Source organism: Suncus etruscus, chromosome 5, assembly GCF_024139225.1.
Source record: "Suncus etruscus isolate mSunEtr1 chromosome 5, mSunEtr1.pri.cur, whole genome shotgun sequence".
Lineage (NCBI taxonomy): Eukaryota > Metazoa > Chordata > Mammalia > Eulipotyphla > Soricidae > Suncus > Suncus etruscus.
The window spans coordinates 19,045,940-19,071,387 of record NC_064852.1 but is presented as its reverse complement, the minus strand read 5'-3'; the positions used below and the strand labels follow the sequence as shown (position 1 = coordinate 19,071,387).

Below are 25,448 nucleotides of genomic sequence, written 5' to 3'. Positions count from 1 at the left end.
CAGGCTCAGAAATTGCTCCTGGCAAGTACGGGGGACCATATGGGGCGCCGGGATTCGAACCAATGACCTCCTGCATGAAAGGCAAACGCCTTACCTCCATGCTATCTCTCCGGCCCCCGTTTGGTTGCTCTTGTCTCTTCCAAAACTAGTTTCACCACAGAGCCCGATGCAGTAGGTTTATTGCCACTGGAGGGTCCTGGTCGAGATGGCTGTGGAATAAGGTTCCAGAAACCCCAGCTGGGAGGAGGAGCTGTTGCAGGATTAATCTCCCTGGCCCTCTGGGCCAGCAGCGCTGTGAAGAATTGTGCCCTGGCTTATTCTTAAAACGGGCATCACCATCCTCTCTGCTGCTAGAGCCCCAATTAGTGTTCTTGTTGCACACAGGCATCCCAAGTTGCCGAGTTAGGATCTGGTTCTGAGAGCTCAGGAAGGGAAAGGCCCCGCTCATAATTACAGCATTCTTACAGCCTAATGACCTATTTGGCCCTCTTTCCTGATTAGATAATAGCGTGGTGGGTTAGATGCAGAACGTGGGTTCATTGTCACATTCGTTTGATTGGCTGCTTGGATGTGTTTTGGTTGCTTCAAACAGTTGTTTGTGGGTTTTTTGTTTTGTTTTCTTTTCAATAGCAGCTAATGAAGCAAAGTGTCCAGAGGTCATCCTGTCCGGAAGCAGAGAGGCTCTGAAGCATTTTCTGGGCTCACTTTCCCTTTTTAACAGCAGCATCGGTTTGAGCGCACCCACCGAGGCCCTCAAGCATGAACATCTATCAGTGATACCCTTTATTCCTCTCTCGTGCCAGCCTGGCACGGGGCCCTTCACTTAGCTCGGAGCCCTGTCACCAAATTCACCCACTGCCTGACATCAGCCCTTGCTTTTCCTTGTTCTTGGCCTTTGGTCCTAAGTGCTTCTCCCATCATCAATAGTTGAGGATGGTGGAGAGGATCGTAGAACCGCTTGCCTTGTGGTGCTTTCGCATCTGGTTCAACTGCAGACCCGAGAGGCAAGCGGCTCTGTCCATTGGGTCTTTAGCTGGCTGATCCAGGGCTCAGCAAGCTCTGGTTCCCCTTGGTTGCTTTTATGTGTGAGGAGTTTGGCCAGATCCAGCTCCAAGGCCCCTCGCTAAAGCATCCTCGCTTTAGTCTTTGTTTTTTGTTTTTTGTTTTTTGTTTTTTTGAGGGGGGAGGATGGAGGGGGTAGGGTCATAACCAGCAGTGTTCAGGGGTTACTGCTGGCTCTGTGCTCAGAAATCACTCCTGGCTGATTCAGGGGACCATATGGGGTGCCAGGATTTAAACCAACATCTATCCTAGGTTGGCTACGTGCAAGGCAAATGCCCTACCACTGTGCTATTCTCCAGCCCCTCACTTTAGTCTTTGTGGAGAGCAAATGTCTCCCTAGAAAGTAACCATTCTTTGATACACCTCTGTACTTGCACATCCCTCCTTGGTGCCTCCTCTCTCACACAGCAGTTTTTGGGGATGGCTATAAGCTAGTAGTCCTGGGAATGACAACCCTCACAGATGGACAGGTCGGCAGGCAGGCAGACAAGAGTGCTCCTGACCACTGCAGTCTGGGTCCTGTGCCCTGGAAGCTGCCTCTTGTGTGGGCCTGAGGGACATCTTGGGTGTATCTGTCTGTCTCCTTTTGTTTTTGTTTGTTTTCTATTTGGACCACACTCAACCATGCTCAGAGCAGACTTTGTATTCAGGAATCATTCCTGGTGGTGCTGGAGTCGGGGGACCATATGTAGGATGCTGGGGATCAAACCCATAGCCAGCTGCATGCAAGGTCAACAATCTCCCTGTGGTACAATCATGCTAGCCCCCTAGATTCGGACCCCTTGAAGGTCGCGGTTGCTGAGAGTTAATTCCTTTGCCCATTATTTTTCAGTCTCTCTACAAACCTGTGCCCTGCACAGGTCTGACCCACAGTGGGAAGTCACTTTCCTCCATTACTTCTTCTTTCTCTTCAAAGAAGGAAACTAGGAACTGAAACCCAGAGAAACTGTGTTTGCTCACACTCAGTGGAACTCTACTTTTGGAGCAGAATCCAAGATTTGATCAAACTATACTTCTGTCCCGGCAGCCATGGGTTTGGGTGTCTGCACTGTCATTCTTATCTTACTGGGAGAACTGCTGTTTGGACTAGAGGTGGTTGTCAGTGACAGGCTTACCAGCGGGATTTACAGGAGAACGTTTATGTGGCATTAACCCTCTGATCACCTTCTGAATAGTTGCCCTAATACTAGGTGACTCTCTACAACATCAATTATCAGATGAACTGGGCCGGAGCAATAGTACAGTGAGGAGGGCATTTACCTTGCACATAGCTAACCCAGGTTTGATCCCCAGCATTCCATAAATCCCCCGAGTACCACCAGGAGTGATTCCTGAATGCAGAGCCAGGAATGAGTCCTGAGCACCACCAGTATGGCACTTCCACCCCACAAAAAAGAATCAGGCAAATATTTTATAGTAGAGGGTTAGGTGGCTTTATTTGGTGATAATATGAAGACCCATTCCTTCTCATAAATGTTGGCCCCGAGATAGAAAAAACTTACTTGAGTATTCAGCAGGCCTCTTCCAAATCACATTCTAAAGGATAAAATATAAATAACAGTAACCAAAACAAGTTTTACAAATGACTGCAGAAGTAATTACGTTTCTTTTTATGGCTTTTCACTTTGGCTTAAAGGTCAGAGTGAAAGTAGCTGAGAATAAAACTTGGAACCAAGCGGATGAGAGCAAGAATTGCTCTTGATCTGTAGAGCAACAAGAATTTTACACCTGTCCCTCCCTTTTCTTCCTGGCACCCCTTGTCCTGATGGAACATGGAGGAGATTTCTAGAAAAGCCACAGGGTGAAGGTGGCCACGGAGGCTGCTCACAGCTGGGATCTAGGGAGGCACAGAGAATGGAGTATGGGTGACACTGTCTGCACACCCTCAGCCAACCATGCTTTTCCCCAGCCCTCCGTGGGGTGGGTTGTCAGGAACCCCCAATTCTGTCTTCTCCACTTCTGAGAGACTCAGTGACTCTGGGCAGCTTGCTCCTCACTGGAGCATTGTCTCACAGAGCAGGACTTTGCCAGGTCGTTCCAAACATAAGAAACATGAGTGTGCAGCTTGGCATGCTTTGGGCACCCCAGTTCTCTATTGTGCTGGCTGAGTCTGGCCCCAAAGCTCCAGGACCGTGTGTTCATAACAAGACAATTCTTGTGGCAGAATACCCCAAGGTGCAGCAGATCCCCACTTTGTACATTAGCAGAAGACAAGATGTCATGAGGGGAGGTATACCTCAAGTTTACAGTTCTCAAAGAAAGAAAGATCTCTCCTAAGTAACCGGAGCTCTTGGGATTATTGAGAACCTCCCCTTCTGGGGGTGATTGCATAGGGGGAGATCGGGCCTTAGGAAACCGGGAGAGGGGAAGACTAAGTGGCTCCAGCTGGTGGCCTTTTCCAGGCACTATGCAGCTAGTTTCCATGCTCATTGGCATCCTGGCACTTGTCAGAGCACAGGGATGGTGCTGGTAGGACTGGAAATGGCCCACTTCTGGCTGCCAGTGGGCAGCACTTCCCTGAGGGAGGTTCCCCCTGGAATCAAGGCTGGTTGGCCTGGAAAGGCAGGGAGTGCACAGGTTGCTGGTTCAGATCTTGGTAGAGACGGAATCGGCCTTAAAGACCTGCGAATGCTGGCTGTGCCTCCCAGTGGATCTTTTGCTTTACCAAATTCTTTGTAAAGGCCGAAGCAGCAATTACTTCCTATTTTCAGTACAGAGAGATCCGTCATTCCTTTGGCAAGAAATTCTCAACATTTTCAAAGCCATGAGGTTTTATTTTCAGACGCGCACCTGTTGGCAATACAAACCAATATTCCTGAAATTCTCATACAGGAAGGTGCTACATTAGTGGCGTCTGGACACTTTGCATCTTCTTCCCTGCACACATTAAGGCTTCATTGTCTCCTTGCAGTGTGACAGTAAGGAAGTGGGTATTCTCCACATTTTGCTGATCATTGGGACACACAGCTCCCGGCTCCCAGCTCCTCTCAGCCTTTTGAAATATAGCGTGCCTTTGTTTCCCCTTTTTTCCTCTTCCAGGATAGGTTGGTTTGTATTTGTTTTTGTCTTTCTGTGCAATACACAGCTGTGTGTATGTGTCTGTGTGTGCCTGTGCTCTGTCCCCAACTACACAGCATTTTCTTTCACTCTCTCTCTCCCTCCCCTCCTTGGTTCTCTATTTAATTACAGTGCAGCATCTCTGAGACATCAGCCTTTGATGCAGCAATAACGGAACGGGACGTCCCCGCTAATGCTATAAATCTGAAGGTGTTTTGTACTGAGGACTCGATCCAAGTAGAAACTGGGATCTGAAACTTGACCTTACTTTGCATGGAGGGAGGAAAGGGACGGCTTGTTTTGGTCTTCATTCCTCCCAAAGTCTATGATAAATATTCATTGGCATAGCCTCTCAGATTTGAAATCTTTAGGTCCGTGTCGGAACAAATCCAATTAGAAGATATTTGTGTTAGAACCAGGAGACTGGGGGAGGCAGCAGTGACAGCGCTGTTCTGTTCTGTTTGGGGTTTTTTGTTTTGGGTCCATACCCAGTGGTCCTTGAGTTACTGCTGGCTCTGAGCCCAGAAATCACTTCTGGCAGGCTTGTTGGAACCCTATGCAATGCTGGGGATCAAACCCAGGTCGACTGTGTGCAGGGCAAGTGGCCTCCCCTCTGTACTATCACTCTGGCCCCTGGGGTTTTCTGTATAAGCTAGAGCCTTGTGCGTGTGTTTACTGTCAAGTCTGACACTTGCCCGCACAGCTGGCCTACCTCTGGGTTGTTACCCACATGTAGACCTCAGCCAGGCTACATGCACATGAGACTTCTGACACTGATGTCGGTGTGACAGCATTGCTGAAATGTCACTTGGGAGCTGCTGCCTCCTGTGCAGAGAGCAGCTCTCCAAGATGAACCTCTGAACTGAAGGGAAGGGGGAGAGCAGACAGATAATTGGAACCAGACCTGATTCAGGCATGAGTTCCCATCAAGTCAGTCAGCAACATCTCTGAGTGACGTCTCCGGCCCCATCTTTCCTCTGTCCCACTGCCAGCACCGCAGGCCCAGCCCCTCTCCTCCCTTCGGCCTGTGCATGCTCAGTGCTCAGCCTTCACTTGTGGGCTGTGGGCTGTGGGCTGTGGCCTTGCACCAGGCTGCCTGTCTCCCCGCATGATTGTGGCTGTCCTAGTGGTGCTCAGAAGGTGGGTGGCATGAACCCCAGACCCACCCACTCAACAACAGATGGGCAGTTTTTGAAGGTGTATTCAGCCTCTCCTCCTTTGGTTTTGTTGTTGTCACTACTATTCTCCTCCCTTCCCCTCCCCCCTCCCCTCCCCTCCCCTCCCCTCCCCTCTCCTTCCCTCCCCTCCCCTCCCGTCCACTCCCTTCCCCTCCCCTCCACTCCCTTCCCCTCCCCTCTCCCCTCCTCTCCTCTCTCCTCCCCTCCCTTCCCCTCCCCTCCCCTCCCTTTTCTTCCCTTCTCTTCTCCCCTCCCCTCCCCTCCCCTCCTCTCCCTTCCTCTCCCTTCCCCTCCCCTCCTCTCTCTTCCCCTCCCCTCCCCCTCCCCCTCCCCTCCCCTCCTTTCTCTGTGCCATCTTCCCCCCTCACAATGCTATGTGATCTGTCCTTAGGTTTCTATTTCTTTGGTCTTTATTTCTCAGCTTTTTTTTTCTTTCTTTCTTTTTGCTGCTTTCTTTGTTTTGGTTTTTTTTTGTTTTGTTTTTTTTTTTGGTTTTTGGGCCACACCCGTTTGACGCTCAGGGGTTACTCCTGGCTATGTGCTCAGAAATCGCCCCTGGCTTGGGGGGACCATATGGGCCGGGGGATCGAACCGCGGCCCTTCCTTGGCTAGCGCTTGCAAGGCAGACACCTTACCTCCAGCGCCACCTACCCGGCCCCTTGCTGCTTTCTTTGAATCCAACCTTCACATGTCTAAGAAATTCTGTTGCAAATGTTCTGATTCCAAGTCCTTGCTGAATTTTAGGCCAAGAATTTGAGCTTAGTTTGAAATCATAGGCAATTATAATTTGAGTTGTTTATTTTTAGGGGGCTTTATTTGGGGTCACACCCAGTGATGCAGAGGGCTCCCTCCTGATGGGGCTCATGGGACCATGTAGGGTGCAAGGGATTGAACCCAGGTCAACTATATCAAGGCAAGTGCCCTCGCCCATGTGCCATCTTTTCAACTGCAGTCACCCTTCTAGTCAGCTCATGGTAGTGTCCCCCCCACACCCCTCTGCCCATGCTCCTCTGTGGGTGGAGCATGCCCTTGTCAGTGGGCTCACATGGCTGGGTCCTCTTTAGTAGGGAAATGTGTTTGATCCTGGAGACTTGGTGATTTGGTATGTGTGTGGCTTCAAGTCCCCCAACTGCGCCCCCCCTCCCAGCCACCACCCCGCTCTGTAGCGGCCCTGGGGATCTTGTGCGAGACTCCCAGATACTCCATCCATCTTTCTGTCGCCTGTGCTGGGGGAGATCTGGAGAGATTTCTGCAAGTAACGCTGACTCCATCAGATTAACTGTCGCCTAAGAGGCCCTCCCTACGCCCTCTCATCAGGCTTCTCGTCCCCTGAGGAGCTCTGGCTGCCTTCACCTCCCAGGCAGAAACTTCACTTTCTTCTCCAGAGCTCATCACAGGCTCCTGATCCCAACTGGCCTCCCTCCTGCCACTCCAGATTCTAAAATGTTTCCTACGAGCCTTGGGCCTTGGAGTCTATGCGAATCTCCCAGCTCCATCTCATCACCACCTGACTCCTGAGCTGGCCCTGGTGGCTCCTTAGTGTCATGGGGACCAGCCCAGGGGCCCTGAGCCTCACTGGGTATGGCCCCCATTTACCCAGAAAGCCCTGTGGACCCTTCGAACACAATTATCTTGCCCTGACATAAAGGTTTTTTGTTTATTTGGGGTTGGTTATTCTTGGCTCTGCACTCAGGAATTATTTCTAGCTGTGCTCTGGGAGGACCCTATAGGATGCTGGGTTGAACCTGGTCAGCTGGATGTAAGGCAGACACCCTCCCCACTGCACTACCAGTCTGGCCCCAAGAAAAAAGTTTGCGTGTGTGGTGTTTTGTTTGTTTGTTTGTTTTTGTCATCTGTTTATTTTTGCTTTATGGGCTATACCCAGAAGTAGTTCTCAGGGGTTACTTCCAGCTCTGCTCTCAGGGATCATTCCTGGTGGACTTGGGGGATATGGGATGCTGGAGGTTGAACCTGAGTCAGCCATATGCAAGGCAAGTGTACTTGTACTCCTTGATGTACTCTTGTTTTCTTGGCACCTAAACTACAAAATAGCATAGCGGAAAGATAGCAGATAAGGACTTACTACTATACCTTAACTAAATACCACCAAAACACAAACTCATACCCTGCATCCTGCCAGTCAAGACGGAGGGTGGTGCTGGTTGCTCTGTCTGTGACCAGTGTTGATTCAGACGCATGGATAGGAAGACTGTGGTAAGGGAAAAGAGATAGAATTGGAGATGAGCAAAAGGGGACACTGGCCCCATTCCGCCCCGAATGGTAACCATGGGCCTCCACTGTACCCCTGGGCTGGCGGCCTTCCATCCTGTTGACACAATGAAGGGCAGGACCTTCTCAGGCAGAAAAATCTGTTGCCCTACACCAGCCTTTACCCTCCAAATACAAAAGTCCTGAGACAGAAGCGCTTTCTGAATTGGGACCCTGGGCTCTAAATGTAGCCCTGGTAAACGAAGAAATAATGCCTCATAAAGGCACCTCACCCGCCCTGCACTGGGTCTAATTTTATCGCTATCTCTTTGCAAGTTGCTTTCAGGCATTGTTTGTTGATTTGATTTGCAGTGGTGGCACCAGGGAGAGGTGGGTGGGGAGGCGATTAAGAGCGAGTTCTTGGTGAAGCATTCTGAAAATAGTACCTAGTACCGTGCGTTTCTGAAAATTTTGAATTAACACCCACAAATTGGAATGGCCCCTGGGTTTGTGTTTTGCATAAGCTCAAGAAGTGAGCTTCTTCCAGCGGTGCGGGTGTGAGCAAGCGTTCCATTATGAACGGAATCATGATTATCACAAACACATGTGGAGCACGCTGCGGGGGGAGGGGGCACCTCTCATTACTCATCCTCGCTCCCCAGAATGTAGTAGTAGCCAGCCTGGTGAGCTGAGATTGAGGCAGGAGCAGCTCCTCCTGGGCTCATTCAGACCGTTCCTCCCAGTGGCCTACCTCTGTCCTGACCACTCTGCATTTAAACCCTTTCCTCCTTGTCAGATGCCCGCAAGGCTGGCGCGGGCATGTTTCTTAGACACTGAGAAAACTGTGGTTACTGAACTTCATTCACCAGAGAGAGGATTTGAACTTGGGTGGCTGACGGGCAGAGCAAAATGGCAGTGAGCTGACGGACATCCTACATGCTCCAACTTCCAGCCCGATCTTTTGAAGTCTCTGGAAGAACAGAAGATTGTGTTAGCCACATTGCAGATCCCTGAAAATCCAACCACATATCAATCCTCCTCTTTCCTGCTTCTTGAAATCTCTGAATCTTGGGGCATCTACATTCTGTTACACGGTGGCTGGGTGCTCCAGCGCCCCCTAAGGACCAGGGAGTGTTATGACTCCTGGGACCGGGGTGTTGGAATGCTGTTTCCTGGAGATGATGGCCAGTTTGAAAGGGAATTGGGAAGGAGAAGTACGGAGCCAGGGAGACAGAGCCCATGGTCGGATGGTAGGGCAAACTATGCCTTGAAGGGGAGAGGCCCCGAGGTGATCTCCAGCACCCCGTGACTCCCCAGGGATGGAGCTCTGTGTAGGAGCCATGCCTAGCAGGTGTGAGGCCCTGGTTTCGACCCCTTGCATGAAATAACTTAATAGTTGGGAGGGGGAAGACAGGCCAAAATAAATTATTTTGGGGGGGTTGACTTCCCAAGCAGTGCTCTGAAGCCCTCAGGCCACTCCCTGTGATCATTGGCCAGCAGAGTCAGAGATCAATGTTGCTTGGACCCTGACATGTCGGAGAGGGGTCTCAGGGTCTATATCCGGATTTCCGATGGAGGACGCATACACTCTTACCGCTAGACCATCACCTGCCAAGTGACATTTTTGTTTTGTTGGAGGGCCACCCCTAGCAGGCTCAGGGTTGACTTCAAACTCTGCTCAAGGGCCACTTTTGATGGTCCTCCAGGGACCCTTTAATTGTGGGTGGAACTGGCTGCATGCAAGCCCAACCTCCTCCCCCCCTTGCTGTCAGTGCATCCATCCATGGCTCCAGCCCCAGGGCCTCTGCTGATGGAGTGGGTTGCTCTGGTGGGTTTCCAGTTAAAGAGAACAAATTATTTGAAATGAACACATTGATCTAGTAGCCTGTTACTGGGGGGTTCCCACTGTGCTCAGCACCCCCAGATCTCCTCAGAGAACTCTCACTGGACACACAGGAATAGGGTTTCGGGGTCGTGTGTGGACCCCAGAGTGCTCATTAGCTGGCACTTCGGGCAGGCAGAGCCCTGGCCTTGGGCCCAGAGCCAACTTCTGTGGACCCTCGGCCCACGGAGTCATTGATCAGATGAAAAAAGACCAGTTAGCAAGCGCAAGTTTGCCGGGCTGCAGGCTTCATGAATAATGTGTTCTTCAGTTAAAAACAGCACTTTAAGCAATTGTTTCAACCTAACCATTTGGGAATGAGGGAGCGAGTTCATGAATAATTTATTTTCAAGAGAAAAGATTAAGGGATCTGAACTTCTTTCACCTTCTCAGACCTTTTACCTGCCAATGATACTGACCGGATAAATAAAATTCATAATGCTTGGATCATGTGTATAGGTTTAAATACTTTATCTTTTCAAAGAAATAATGAGAGAGAAAGACAGAGAGAGAGAGAGAGAGAACCCTAGAGCTCAGCCTGTGTGTGTGTGTGTGTGTGTGTGAGAGAGAGAGAGAGAGAGAGAGAGAGAGAGAGAGAGAGAGAGAGAGAGAGAGGAGAGAGAGAGAGAGAACCCTAGAGCTCAGCCTGTGAAGACAGTGTATGGAAGAGCCAGGCTTAGAGGGCTGGAAGAGGTGTGGTATTTTCTGTACCACTGAGCACGAATTAGCATAGAGCTATGGGAAAGCCAGGACCTTGATCTGTCCTTGTCTCAGGAAGGGACCCATCAAAGCCCCCCAGTGTGATCCCTGGGGTTTCCACATGAGCCTTTCCACTCACTGAAATTGCCTACCGTCTTCCAAGACATGAAGCCTGTCCTTACTTCAGGGATTGTGTGAATTTGGGTGGAAGTAACACACTAAGAGTCACAGTAACCCAGGTCCTCTCCCCATCCATGTTTATATCCCTGAAGAGTTCCACATTTCTATATTTGGGGGGGGGTCCTATCTGATAGATATGGCAAGAGTATTGTCAGTGGGGGGGACATATCACTGACCAATCTCAGATTGGAAATAAGTTAATGCATAATTACTGCTTCCAAACCCCCCCTCTCATCTCAAGCTCCACCTCCTGGCCTCTGACTACCGCACCCCAGCCACAACAATTCCACAGCAATTCCAGTGCAGCAGGAATTGTGATTCATCTCCTAGAGTAGTTATGGCTAGCCTTTTTGAGCCCAAGTGCCCAAACTGCCGCACAATGCCCGGTCCTCCCAATGGCCAGTTCAGCTGTGTTGCCAGGTGAGCTGCAAAGCAGACACTGGCACACTCACCTTCCACCACACTGCATATCTTAATTGCGGACCTTCCTGCATGCCAGCTGCAAGGCCTTCACGTGCCACCGCTGGCATGCATGCCATAGGTTCGCCATCAAGGTCCTAGAGGAAACTGAGGCCAACCATGTGGCCAATCACCTGGACTCACAAGAATGAGTGTGTTGGTCCTATGCTGGACTTACCTGCCCTCGAATTGCCCACAGCGTAGAGGTTCCACTACTCCCTTCTTGATTCTCAGAACAAATTGAGACACGAGAGCTGGTTGTTGGGGAAGTGTGTTTTGAGGCAAGCAGCCACACACGCCCTCACAGCAATGAGAAGCCAATGCTTATCAATGGGGAAGATGAGGGGCTGAGCTTTAAATGCAAGCACAGGGATCCGGTTGATGCTTGTATCAGTCAGAAACTCTTGGCATGTTTTCTTGTTAGGAATCAACGTGTTTTAAAAAGACATTCGTTAATAAATGGATACAGGCATGTGTCGACTCCCACAGAGGGAACTGCAAAGCAGAATCTTAGCTGAGGCGGAGGAACCCCCTCCCTCGTAGTGGTGGGGTCCATCGGATCAGAAGCTCTTCGGCCAAGGCCCACCTGGCCCACATCATCTTTGCCTGCACACAGCTCTGTGGGCCTGCAGAGCTTCGTGTTGGCGAGGACCAGCCTCCTGTTTGGAGCCAGTCACAGTTGAGAGGGCAAAAAGATCTCCCTTGAAATTATCAAAACTTAATTTCTGGCCGTTTTGTTTCAGAATTTCTAACCTCAGGGGGTCTTTGTTCTCCCACACTCAAACTTAATCTCCTCGGAAAAATTCCATTTCCTCCTGGTAGAAATTGAGTGGACATGGCTGCGGTAAATGATACGGCTGCAGTTCACCCTGAGCACTGGAAAATGAACTTGCAGACGGCCGGGGAGGGCCGGGATAGAAAGACAGCGCGGCTTGAAAAATGGTTTCGTTGAACATTCTGCTTCAATATTATTTGACTGGTCATCGGCACCAGCCTTAGAAGTACGTTTTTTTTAAAGGTTTATTTTGGGTTTGGAAACATTCTCCTGAACTAAAATAGATGAATCAAGTGTGCTTGAATCAATGCCGAAATGCCATCCGCACCTGCAGATTGAAAATCATTAGCCAGTTACTTGAAAAATCCACGTGAGATGAACCTGTGGTGCTAAGCGCTTCATTCAGCTTCTCCAAGGATGGGGAGAAAGTCTAAGGACTCCCCAGGAAGGCAGCGGAGTAGGCCATCACACTGGCTTTCCCCACGTTTGTTTCAGAAAACACCAAAATAGAAATTCATTGAACTGCGGGTCGCACCTAGTGGGAATTGTTTCTGGCAGGCAGACGTTTTAAAACAGGCACGTCATTCCTCCAGAGTCAGTGTTTGGAGATCGACCGGGAAGATTTCTCGCCACCTTTCGAACAATTTCAGATGCGACAAATAAGACTCTAGCCACAGTGGACAATTGCAGGAGTGGGGAAGGACGTGGTGCCCGTGCAGTGGGAAAATACAAACAAGAAAACGTCGCAGGTGTCTTCAGGGATACATCAGCCTGTGCCTGGAAGAGCTTGTTAGTTCATAACGTGGCTGCTCGTGTTGACCTCATTGTTGTTTTTGGTTGTCATAAGATCTCTTATAGGGAGACTGATTTGAAATGCCTGAGGTCTGAGGCTGGCCCAACAAGCACTGGCCCCAAAGGCTTTTTCTTTCCTTGAAGGTAACCAGCTCCAGCACCTGCTTCCATTCTCCATTGATAAAAAAAAAATGTGGGTTTATGGGGCCAGTGCGGTAGCACAGTGGTTAGGGCATGTTTGCCTTGCATGCGGCTGACCCGGGTTTGATTCCCAGCATCCCATATGGTCCCCCCAAAAGCCTGCCAGAAATGATTTCTGAGCACAGAGGCAGGAGTAACTCTTGCTGGGTATGCCCCCAAAACAAAACAAAACAAAGTGAATTAGGTCCTCAGATTCCTGGCAGACTTGGGAAACCACATATGGGGTACCAAAGTTCGAAACCCAGGTTGGCTCTGTGCAAGGTAAACACCCACCCTGCTATGCTCTCGCTATCACTCCGGTCCCATGTTGTTAGTGTTCATAAGCCTGTAAACACCGTGGATGTGCTGTGGACAGGAATTGATTTCATGCACTGCCGCTGCCTCTGTGGACAGGGCAGGGCTGGCAGGGCACTGTCTTTGTGCCCTTCTGGCAGAGAGCAGAGGCCTGGGACCAGGAGTGAGTACCTGTTTGCGGCGTGAAGGAATGGTGGGAGGAGAGCACACCTCCCCTGTCTGGCACAGATTGCTTGGCTCGTTAATGAAACCCAAGGCTCACGCAGCCCTCACCCCCCACCGCCTTCATTAGGCCTGGGAACTGGAGGGCAGCAGTTGGGCATTATTTACAGGGCAACTCGAGCCAGCCCCCTGGCCCCAGCCGCCAGCTCCCCCAGCCTGCTGTCCTGATGAAAGGCTCGAAGGCAGCTAATCAAGTTCAGATGCTTTACATTGTCGAGCTCCCGGGGGCGTCTTTGTTCTTGTTGTGGGATCCACAAAGAACCTTTGAATTAAAAGCTGGGGAGCGGCAGTGTTTGGGGGGGCAGGAGAAGTGTTGGCCTGAGGTGGTGATGCCTGAGGGCCTCCGCAGGGCCCGCCTTACCCACTCCTGTTACACACCGTTGGCTGGTTTTATGGGCACTTTGACCAAGTGGGTATCACCCTTGCTCACAGCAGGGAATTAGAATCAAGAGTTGAAAAGCAGCCCTGGACCTGCCTGTTTTCCTTCTCTGGATGCCGGCAGATACCCCCTCCCTAAAACCGAACGTTTCTCCCTACCTGTGGCATGAATGATTGTTAACTAGGCCTGCTTCTCTTGGCTCCTGGACCCACTCTCTCCGTGGCCAGCATTTCTCCCACTCAGAAAGTTTGACCTAATATTTAACAGTCAGACTCTCATCATTCCCCTCTACTCAGAAGAATTGATCTGTCCTCACTCAGCACCTGCTCTGGGCATTTATTTTTTTAGTGTTGTGCCACTCCCCTCGCATCTCTGCTAATACCAGCCCCTTACCCTGTCTGCTCACTCTGTCCTTCTTGCTTCCAAGACCCCTCTGTGTTGCCTCCGCTGTCTCATCCCCTGAGTATTACTCACATCACCGCTGCAGCTGCCTCTTTCTCCTTCCCTGTTTGCATGTCCTCGTCCACGTTGACATGAGGCCAGATGCTGAGCCTGAGCGAGGCTGTGGGTTTGACTCATTTCCCAGGCTGATTCACTGAATCCTCCTCATCGGGGGTTTTAAGCAAAGGGAGAGGGGTGCCCCAGCGTGCTGTGAGCTGGGCCCGAGCGTGAAGCATCTGTTCCCAAACCCTGAGAATGTGGCACGTGTCTGCATGCCGTACACTTGAGCACCCCCGTAAGTCTGACCATCCCGCACAGGTATCCTACCTGGCAGGTCAGCGCTTGGTCTGGGCCATCAGGGACAGTTGGAAAGGGCAATGGTTGACCTGGCCTGTCTCTACTCGACCCTGGTGGCTGAGATTCTCTTTTCAGGAGCAGGTGTCTGACAACGAAACAACCCAGGACTTGGCGTTTCTAAAGCTGTTCATATTTATGCAAAGATTATATTCACCTCCTGAGTTTAGAGATTCTTGCATGGAAGTGTCTCCCTTATTTGCCCTTGAATTACATTTGTCCTTGGAGCTCCCTGCTGGGCCCAGGAAGAGTTCCTTCCTATTAAATTCCTTGGTCACCAAAGGCCATTTCCTGATGTTTGCGTGACATTTGCCTGTCATCCTTAGACTTTCTGGCCTCCTTTCTGGTTGTCAGTTTCCCTGAAACTTCATAGCCACAGTGTCCCCTGCTGTCCCCCAATAGTCTTTCAAGCCATGTCTTACCAAAACTGTACCCAGCACTTAGTTCTGCTGAAATTCATCCAGTCTCAGAGAGCCTTCACTAGAGGTGAAGGAACCAGAGGGTTTGAATTTTCTTTTTTGGTGTGTGTGATTACTCCTGGCAGGCTCAGGAGACCATATGGGATGCCGGGAATCGAACCTGGGTCTGTCCAGGTCTGCTATGTGCAAGGCAAATGCACTACCACTGTGCTATTGCTCCAGCCCCAGGGGTTGAATTTTCTGGAATAATCATCAACAATGGATGGTTTTCCTGCCTCTTAATTGCCACATTGTGCATTTTGTTGAATTGGACCCTCAGAGAGCCTCTCAGCCACAGAGCTCAGCATGGCTGGATGGAACCTGGGGCTCCCTGCTTCCCAACCCCACACACCTCCCTACATACTCAGGGGAAAGTATAAGTATGTTCAGGGGCTGGAACTATAGTACATCAGGAAGAGCATTTGCCTTGCATGCATCCAACCCAGATTCAATCCCTGGTATCCTATTTAGTCACCCAAACCTGCCAGGAGTGAATTTTGAACTCAGAGCCAGGAATAACACCTGACACCTCTGGGTGAGGCCCAAAATCCAAAAAGAAAAAAAAAAAGCATGTTCAAAGGACAGAGTTGCTTGGAGTAGGAACAAGTGTTTGGTGGCTACCCATCTGCACGGTGTGCACGTCCAGGAAAGATATCATTCCCTGGCGCTGGCCCATTTTGTCCTTAAAAATAACCAACATCGTCCTCATTTCTAGGTGAGAGTTGCAGCCCCCATCACCTACCTCGTTTGGTGGAATAGGATTCATGTCTGCCCAAGGTGCTTGTGGTCTCCCGTCTGGATGCCTCTGCTTGTTCTGATGTTTCCATTGATCCTTTGAGAGTCTGGGCCAACATTGTCTCGAAGCCTGTCCAACAATTGCGGCAAAGTCTTGCTTGTCTCTGAGACACTTTGAAATCCACATGGGCTGACATGAAGGCAAAGGGCTGCAGGGGACAGGGTGTGATTGCCAGGTCCTGCCTGGTGCTGGGACTTCCTCCCATCCTGAGCCATCCTGTGTTCCAAAGTTGTCACAGCTGCTCATTAATGAAGCCCAGCTCTGTGCTTTCCTCTGAGCTGTTTAGGGCTGCTCCTTTCCTCCTGGCTTCCAAACCCCCAAGATGCACGTGGACTACCCACAGTCTGGCTTCCCGTCAACCGCTAGCTCTGGTCATGTTTCCCTGTGGCTCAAGAAAACCCAATAATTTGACTCATTCATATTTGAGCTGAATGCAAAGACTGGCTGATACTTTAAGCATATGGGATGCTGGGAATCAAACCCAGTTGGCTGTGTGCAAGGCAGGCACCCTGCCTGCTGGACTATCTCTCCAGTCCCCTATTCTAAGCATTTTGTTTTGTTTTGTTTTGTTTTGTTTTGTTTTTGGGTCACACTCGGCAGTGCTCAAGTCACTCCCGGCTCTACACTCAGAAATCAATCCTGGTAGGCTCGGGGGACCATATGAGATGCCGGGATTCGAACCACCATCCTTCTGCATGCAAGCCAAACACCCCCATCTCCATGCTATCTCTCCAGCCCCCTAAGTATGTTTTTTTTTTTTTTTCAAGTTCAACCCTACTTTTTGCAGCCAGGAGTGGGATGGGCAAACCGTGTCTGAGTTAGCAGGTTGATAACTAAGGTCCTCTCGACTTTTCCAAGTGCTGGACCATCATGGCCAGCATATGGCCTCTCTGGTCCTCATCCTAAGGCCCCTGGGTAGTGCTAATTAGGGATCATTCCTTAGCCTTTCTCTTTGCAGGGATTTAAAGGCCTTGGGGTTGGGAATCCTGGAGTGTCTCTGCTCGGCATTTCGCCTCCTGTCTCTCTGGTTTGGCCCTTCTGGTACTTTCAGAAAGTGGCATCATGCAGAAGAAAGTGATATGTGCTTCTCTGTGATTTCACACTGCTGAGGGCACGTCCAGGGATCATCAGGTCTCAAATGTTCCTTTTGTAAGACCGAGAATAATGTTCCATCTAAGTGTATATGCAACAAAGTCATCCACAATAGCAATTCTAGAGTAGACGTGATTATGGTGTATTATCTTTTCTTGTTCTTGGTTTTACCTTTGGGGCCATCCCTCATTGTGCTCAGAGCTGACTCCTGACTCAATGATCCCAGATCACTCCAGAGGACCTTATGGGGTATCTGGGATTAAACCCAGGTCTGCTCTATGCAAGGATACTTGTAGCCTCTTCAGACTTTAAGCATGCATATGCTTAGATTTTCCTCCTGTGTTCATTGTGTGGTATTTTTCAAGGCTTAATCATCTCATCTCTACTGTCAGATGCATTGGTGTCACTTATGATATTATTGTACTATTTTTTTATTTGGGGGGGGGGGAGTGGACCGTATCCAGCAATACTCGGGTTATGCCGGCTCTGTGCTCAGGGATCACTGGTAGCATTGCTCTGGGGACTATGTGGGGTGCTGAGGATCTAGTCTAGGTCAGCTGTGTACAAGGCAAGTGCCCTACCCACTAGGCTGGTTTTTTGGCCTCATAATGCTTGTGTACCCTAAATAACATGTCCTTTTCCTCCTCATCAGTCATTCTTGATGCTGGAAATTGATTTTTTGTTGCTGGCAGGGGCACAGATTGGGCCACACATGGTGGTTCTCAGGGGTTACTCCAGGCTCTGTACTGAAATTAGTCCTGGCAGACTTGAGGGACCCTGTGGGATGCTGGGGATCAAACTGGGTCAACCACATGGAAGGTAAAATGCCCTAACTGCTGTGCTATCACTCCAGCTCCTTTTGTTGCTTTTTCACTTGATGAGTTTATCTGGAGGGATCTGATTTTATTAGTTTTCTTTGCAATAATGTGCTCATTGTTCCAGTGATTCTGCCCTGTTTTCTAATGTCTCGATTCCACTCATTTACAAAAACTTCCTTCTACTTGGTATTGAAATCACTTATCTTCCCCCACCCCCCTAATCTCAGCATTCTTCAAATGGAAGCTTAGGTCTGGAAGTCCTTATTCTTTTTCTACATTTTTAGAAACTGGAAATTTCCCTCCGAGAGTAGCTCTCGCTGCATTCAACACATTTGGATGTTTTTAGTGCTTGCTGGGAAACAATTTTCTTGTCACCCTTGTGGTTTCTTCCCATTCTCGTGAATGATTGAGAAGCTCTTGAGCCTCTCGTTCCATGGGGCTCACTCACTCTGTTGCCATATCATAAGGGATATTTCTCAGTTGTGTTTCTCTTGGTGTTTGGGGGACACATTCCTGGGGGGGGTTACGGTATTGGTTTGCAGGTGGCACATCTTGCTGGATATTCCCTCAGATGTCTATCCCTGTTAGAAAAAGTCTTTGCAGCAGTGTGAACCCTGGTTTCTTTCTGCCTCAGTGTGGCACACGGATGCCTTTCCCTTTCAGTGAGGTCTGAGAGTGAAGATTCTAGAGTAGGAGAAAACATTTTACAAAGGTGAGCTCTATGTTTTGTTTGGTTTAGAGGCCACGCCCAGAAGTGCTCAGAGTTATTTCTGGCTGTTCATTCAGAAATCACTCCTGGTGGTGCTTGGGAGAACCTATAGATGCTGGAGATTGGAACCAGCTAGGCCATGTGCAAGGCGAACACCCTCCATACTATACTGTACTATCACTCAAGCTCCAGGTCATATCTTTTGGACATCAGACTCTTTGATCAGCGCATATTTTCTTTTCACTAGCTCTTTGCTGAGATCCGGCCTTAGCCTGACAGATGAACTCTAAGACTTTCTTAGCTGCTAAGGGTTTTTCCTCTGAACATGTGGACCACCTATCCTATCCCAGGTACCCTATCCTGGGCCGAGCCCTTCCTGGGCTGGAATGTCCAGGAGCAGCGGGAGTCAGTTTTTGGGGTAAAAATGATGGGTGCTAGATGCTAGGACAAAGGGCATGGAGGAGGGAACAAGAGTGGTGGGGTGGCTGGTCTCGAGGCAGAGGCCAGTGTGATGCCAAGAATTTCAGACCTAGCTGTACCCATGAGTGGTGTTCAGTGGGAGTTCTGTGAGATGAAGCTGGCAGGAAGCAAATTGTGAACACCCCCATGTCAGAAAAATCATGTCTGTGCCTGGCTGATCCTTCCCCAGGGGCTCTGATTCCTGGAACCCAGGTGTGGGGGTTATGGAGGATGGGGGCACTGTCCTGCCCTTACTCTCCTCCCCACTCCCCCAAGCCTGCTGGAGGGGCAGTGACGGGAACCTGTGTGTGCCCCTTTGATGGGTAGTATCCCTCTGCTGTGCATTGGCTTGCCCTAGCCCTTTACCATCAGGTGTCTTTCTCCACCACCCTCCATCCCTTCAGAATTCCTGTTGCTTTTGACAAACCCAGTGGGAAGCTAGAGTGGCAAGAGGTTGTTGTGACAGCCTCCAGGCTAGGAGAAGAAGATGGTGGCAGGTGGTGGTGGAGGCACTGAGGAAGGGTTCTAACATGGACCCTTTCGTGGTTCCAGACAATCCAGTATAGATCCCATCAATCCATAGATCCCTGACAATCCAGCATTGATCCCCCCATTGATCTACTGATCCTGATGACCCAGCATTGATCTCCTATTGATCTATAGATCCTGGCAATCCAACATTGGTCCATAGATTCAGTATGGGGTCTGGTATAGATCCAGGATAGATCCATCCATAGCTTCCATAGATCCCATTGATCTATTCACAGATCATTGGATTCCTTCCTGTGTGGGTCCCATGGCCCCTCATAGATGCTGGTCTGGGAGCAGGTTTGTCTCTCCAGCCTACATGCCAACCAAGGACCAGCAAACACTGTCTTTCTACCTTCCTTCCCTTCCTACCTACATTGTAGGAATGTGTACAAATAGGCCAGAAGCCGAAAAAACATCTCCCGCCTGCAGTTAGTGCTGCTCTTGGGCGATTGACTGGCAACTGGCAGAGTCTTTATTTTCCTTCAGTTTCCACAGAAGTCCTCTCCTGAATGAGGCCTTGTCACTCCACATCAGAGGAGCTGTTAATACAGCTAATTGCTTGTGTTAAGCTAAGTGCCTCCTTGCCCATCTCTCTCCTTCCATCCGTGAACCAGCCCTGCTGAGGGGAATCTTTGTCCATGTTCAGGATGCAGGGCAGGGGAGCTACTGAGTGCCATGCCCAGCTTTCTAAGGACACTAGCAAACTCTACATCCCTGTGTCCCAGCAGACAGGGAGGCCCAGCTCGTGAGCTCAAGGGGACAGAGGGACAGGGCCTGTGACAGGCAGATGGATGAGGGGTGACATTGTGGAACAGTTTCCCCATGGGGCCCAGGAAGGAGTTCCTCTCCTCCAGAAGTTTTTTCAGCAGAGATTTGACCTGGGGGTTTAATTACAAGTGTTTGCTAGGGTACCTTCTGTGTTGGGGTGCCCTTCGGGGCGGGTCATCCCAGAGGCCTCATCTAGGAAGGACATGGTTCCAGTTGCTCTCCGTGTCCTGGCACGAAGTGACCTGGATGGTGCCCACTGTGGAGGGAGACAGGGAGGGTACCAGGTGCCCCAGGTCTAGCTCTCTGAACACAGGGCATCTCTAGTCTGGACTCTTCCTTTTAGTTGGAGAAACAAGTACAGGTGAGGTTCTGCCCCCCAGGATCTTCTATTAGTCTGAGATGAGCCCACTTGCAAGGGATCCCTGAGTGGCATCATGAGGGGACCCCTCCTCTTCCTCCCTGAGCTGGAGACTCAGATGTCTCTCTGGGATGCTCTGCCCTCAAGTGGGGCCACTAAAGCCCCGACTTGCCATTTTGTGGGTGTTTTTGTCCTGGGGAACAGTACAAGAGATCTGTTTTTTGTTTTTTTGTTTGTTTGTTTTTTGGGTCACACCCAGTGGTGCTCAGGGGTTACTTCTGGCTGTCTGCTCAGAAATAGCTCCTGGCAGGCACGGGGGACCATATGGGACACCAGGATTTGAACCAACCACCTTTGGTCCTGGATCGGCTGCTTGCAAGGCAAACGCCACTGTGCTATCTCTCCGGGCCCAGTACAAGAGATCTGTAACCCCAAACACCACCCATTCTGCCTTTTTGCCTGGGCAGGCAACTCTTACAACTCCAGGTACCCTCATGCACCACACAACCCTGAAACCTTCCTAGTATGTTCTCTGGAGCAGTAGCAGGTCGGTGGGGAGGGGGCACTGAAATTGTGCTCTACCCACACATCTGTGGGGCCTGGGGGCCTGCCTCCTCATGCAATACCCGCCTTCACCCCTGCCTGCGTCTCTGCACCCTCTCCCCTCCTGCCTTCCCCTACCCATCTTGCGGCCACTGTCATTAATTGGTGTTGTTGCCATGGGCCGCTTTTCTTGTTTGGGTTTTTCTCTCTATAACATGTTCAGGCTTGCAAAGGGGTAGATGTCAAGAGAAATGAGAATTCCTCCCCGAGCTTAAATACAGTGTTTAAGTGGTTTAGGGAAAACAGAGATCCTGCAAGATTCTCGGAATAAATCTTTAGTACACGAGGAAGAAATTTAGGGCAACACCAACCATTGCTTTCTAGTGTCAGATCACTCAGATGAAACCCAGTCAATGTTCTTTGCACCGTCTGCTCTGTAACAGCCAAGTACCCCTGGAGGGTGGAGCTGTCTGGTGGAGAAGGGCTGGGGTGCAGGGGTGAGGCACAGACCAGAATAGGGAGTGTCTTTCCTTGACATACTCTGCTGAGATGGCCAGGGCTGGGTGAAATGCTGCTGGCCTTCCCTGGAGTCCTTGCAAGCCTCTGGGAACATGGCAAGAAGACATGGGCAATTTAGCTCAAAGTCTGCATGGCACATGCCCCAGTGGGATGAGTGTCCAGCACCCACACCCGGGTTGATTTTTCCCAGTAATGCCCATTTCTGGAGCTGCAAATTCTGGCCACAGCTGCTGTCTTTGGCGGACACCAAGCTGATCTCTGTGTTCCCAGCCCATGGTGGACAGGGGAGCAGGTGTCCATCTGCCTCAGGCCTCTTTCTGGTTCCACCATCCCCCAGAGCTGTTCTATTAATACTTGTCCCCCACCCCTCACCATGTCTGCAGGTGGGGAGAAGGAAAGGCTGCTGCCCCTGTGGGCAATACTGTTTAAGTTCTCCTAGAGCTGCCAACCATTCGCAAGTGCTGCCTGGCTGGCCTCCGTCCAGGCTCACTGGTGTCGGATTTTCCCCTTTTGAGGAGGGGTCAGACCAATGAGCTCGCAGCCATCTGTGCAGCCACTTATTTTCGGGCTCCCGCAACAATCGTTGGCTCGAGTAGATAGATTCTCAACCTGCTGGGTCGGAGCTGCACGTTTCAGGAAGCCAATGCTCCCCAGCTGCCTTACATGGGCAGTCTCACTACCAACTTGGTTTCCTGAAACACCTCGGTGCTGGGGTTTCTGCAGCCTGGGTGGGCTCCGTGGAAGTAGCGCCGGGTGTGAGGCCCCCTTTGGGCACCACTTTGGTTCATCCTCTGCTCAGGTGCCTGCAAAGCTGCCACTTTGGGGGCTCCTTGTAGCTTGATGTGTGTGTGAGACTCACTCAGTGTCTGCCTGCTGCTGGATGGGGTGTTCTTGGAGGCTCCCAGAGTGATTGTTTCCCACACCCTGGGATCAGCTTGCATGGTGCACCCCTGCCAGCATGGTGGGGTTCTCTGTGCTGCACCCCCTCATTCAGTGGGTGATTCAGGACTCAGTTATCCAAGGCACTCTTGAATAAGGTAGGTATCCCAATCTTGCAGAGCCTCAGAGGGGGAGACAGACTTGAACCTTGTCATCCTCCTGGGACAGGAGACCATTTAGCAGGGCCATGCAAAGTGTCCAGAGCCCAGACAACTAAGGGAGAGTCTAGAACAGGGGTCCTCAAACTTTTTAAACAGGGGACCAGTTCACTGTCCTTCAGACTGTTGGAGGGCCAGATTATAGTAAAAACAAAAATTATGAACCAATTTCTATGCACACTGCATATATCTTATTTAGAAGTGAAGAAACAAAATGGGAATAAATACAATATGTGGTCCACGGGCCGTAGTTTGAAGACCCCTGGAGAAGGATACATACTGTCAATGGGGACACAGGGCTGGTCTGGGTGCGAGTTGGGAGCAGTCTTGGAGGGGCTCCTCAGGACTCAGACAAACTTGGGGTCCCCGCTGAACAGTACTACAGGGGCTACTGTCGTGTTAGGGCCCACGGGATCACATTCATGCTCAAACCTCATTTCTAGAGCAGGCATAGGCTTTGAGCTTACAGAGGCCTGTGGACACAGGAAAGAGTTGGGGGTTTGGAGCTTGGTTGTCAGAACATTTTCAAAGGGCTCTGACCAGGGAAGATGTGGGAGCTCAGCTCAGCGCCATCAAGGAGCCCCAGCATCTCTCCCATGTTTGCAACAAGACTTCAGTGGGGCTGGATCTGTGAGTCCTTCTCCCAAGGTTTCCGAGGTCACAGGGGACTTTGGGGGTCCCGCACACTAGTGCTGTCCTAGGGCCAGTGAGGCAGAACTGTCTTTTCCCAGTGCCTACTACTGGAGTGGGGTGGCCTCTGTGCCCCGCTGTCCTATTCCTCTGTGACTCAGAACATGAGAGTAGCAGCCCACACTCCTAGAAGCAGGTCCTAAGAGAAGCAAGCAGGTTGCACAGCCCAGTTTCACTTTCCTGTCCCGCCCCCCCCAAAAGGCCTGCAGCCTTTGGGAAACTGAGGGCTCCTGAGCAGCTCCACCAGCCACTACCCACTGAATGGTGGTGCTCTCCGCTCTGAGAACTGCTGGCAGGCACCCAAGCTTGGCTTCCTTCTGAAGCCCATGAGCTTTGAGGCCCACCTTGCTCTGCACCTGGGACTGAGTGGCTGTTCCTGGCCACCAGCCGGCCCCATCAGCCGGGAGAGGCGTGCTGCCCTGGGCTGGGGAAAAGCCTCTGCCACCTACCTAGGAGCAGCAATCTTTCCAAGTTATTACCCCATAAACAGGCTGACAGATAGGTGCAAATTGTGACTCACTGCTCAATTTGGCACTAAATTAACGTCTTTCTGGGCCACCGCGTCTGCTTGAGCACACTGGCCTGCCGGCTTGCCTATACACCAAGGGGAGAAACGACAAGGAATTTGGTCTTGCCACAGAGTGGGGCGCACAGGTGCCATGTGGGAGGACATCCCGCTGTTCCTACCTGGCCTGGTGCTATACTCAAAAGCAGGGTGCACCACTTCCTGCCAAGATAGTGGGGGGGGGGTCCGTGGAGGCCCCCCTCCCCTGCCAGCCATCCCTGGACAGACAGGAAGGTATCGTTTTGTCTGGCTGCAGACACAGGCGCTGCGAGCTTTATTTCTTCTGTCAAGGCAGCGGCGCTGGATTTGTGTTTTGAAGGCTGGGTCTGTTTGAAAATGAAATGTTTTGATTTTTTTGCTTCGAGGATTTAGACATTGTTTTTCCTCCTACTGAAGACGCAGCTGACTTTCTCTTTTTTTGGGCAAGTACATAATGTCACCTGGAAAAGGGAAATTTGCATCTCTTTATGTGCGGCAGGTGAATGGAAAACAGGCTCCTTGAAGCTTTTTTTTTTTTTTTTTGGCTTAGTGAAATCTTTGCATCGATTTTTCTGAGCTTCATCTGCAAGCATGTCATTTGGGATGGAAACAAGCAAATATCACTCAGACGCCCCTCATTTGCCTGAATCTGAGTGCCTCTTTCCCTGGAGCTCTGTTTCTCCTCTTCCATAAAGGGGTTCAAGGTCGGGCAGTAAGCCTCCTGCGTGCAGCCAGGCTTGAGGGTCTTCACTTTCCCTGTTTCCAACTGTCAGAGAAACTTCTCAAAAGTGTGGGCACCTTTAAGGCACAGGGAAGGCATCACCCTTTGTACCGAGTCGTATGGGGAGGGCTCACTATGTCAACTACGTGATGCATTTTCTTTAAATAAAGTAAAAATAAGTATTTGGGTTCAGTCCCCGGCATCCCATATGCCCCTCCCCCAAAAAAAACCACCACCTATCACAGGGCCAGGAGTAAACCTTGCGCATTGCCCGGTGAGACTTATTTTATGAAACAGAAAGTAGAAGATGAGTTCAGATGTTTAGCAAAACAGAAAAAAGTTCATCCAGGGCGGTGAGCCATCCTGGTAATGGGCCCCAGCAACAATAGGGGAGAAAGTGAGGTGAGGGCAGCGTACAAAGCAGAAACAGGTAGTCGGAGAAGGTCGCTGTCTTTTCAGAGTCAGTGGTCAGGGAGGCGACAACTGAATCCTGTCACCAGGAGCCAGTCCCATGGCCATGCCTCTGAGTAAAGACCAGAGGAGCCACGATGGGATGGGTTGCTGAGGCCAGAGTAGATAGAGGGAGTAAGATTTCTCAGGAGGTCTTAGGGCTTCATTTCCCTTCTTAAACAATTGCATTCTACTCTCTTGACAGAAATGGGGCATGCCCCAGCCCAATCCTCACCTTTGCCCTTTGTCTCTCCAGGTACGTGGACGATGTGATCAGCCGCATTGACAGGATGTTCCCAGAAATGTCTATCCACTTATCCAGGCCCAACGGGACATCAGCCATGCTTCTGGTGAGTTCCTCTTGTCCCGGCCCAACAGGATGTCAGCCATGCTTCTGGTGAGTTCTGATGAGTTTCTGGTGAGAGGACATGGCCTGGACAGACATCTCTTGGTTCTGATTGGAGGTTCTGCAAGGGAGACCTGTGTCTGTCAAGAAACTGTTTGTTGGGGCCAGAGCAATAGCACAGTAGGGTGGGGGTGTTTGCTTTGCACTCAGCTGACCCACACTCAATCTCTGGCATCCCTTTTAGTCCCTCAAGCACCATCAGGAGAGATTTCTGAATGCCGAGCCAAGAGTACCAGACAGGGACAGCAGGGAGAGTACTCCCCTTTAATGGGGCTGGCTCAGGTTCAATCTCCAACATACCATAGG

The 25,448-nt window shown here is 50.6% G+C and overlaps 1 protein-coding gene across 1 annotated transcript in view; it reads left to right on the top strand.

Moving 5' to 3' along the window:
• The window catches only part of MED27 (mediator complex subunit 27), a 148,928-nt gene that overhangs the window by 78,652 nt on the left and 44,828 nt on the right, over window positions 1-25,448 (top strand). Inside the window, exon 4 of the mRNA XM_049774077.1 lies at window positions 24,993-25,086. Within this exon, the coding sequence (XP_049630034.1) occupies window positions 24,993-25,086 (94 nt within the window). The remainder of the gene's footprint in view (window positions 1-24,992; window positions 25,087-25,448) is intronic.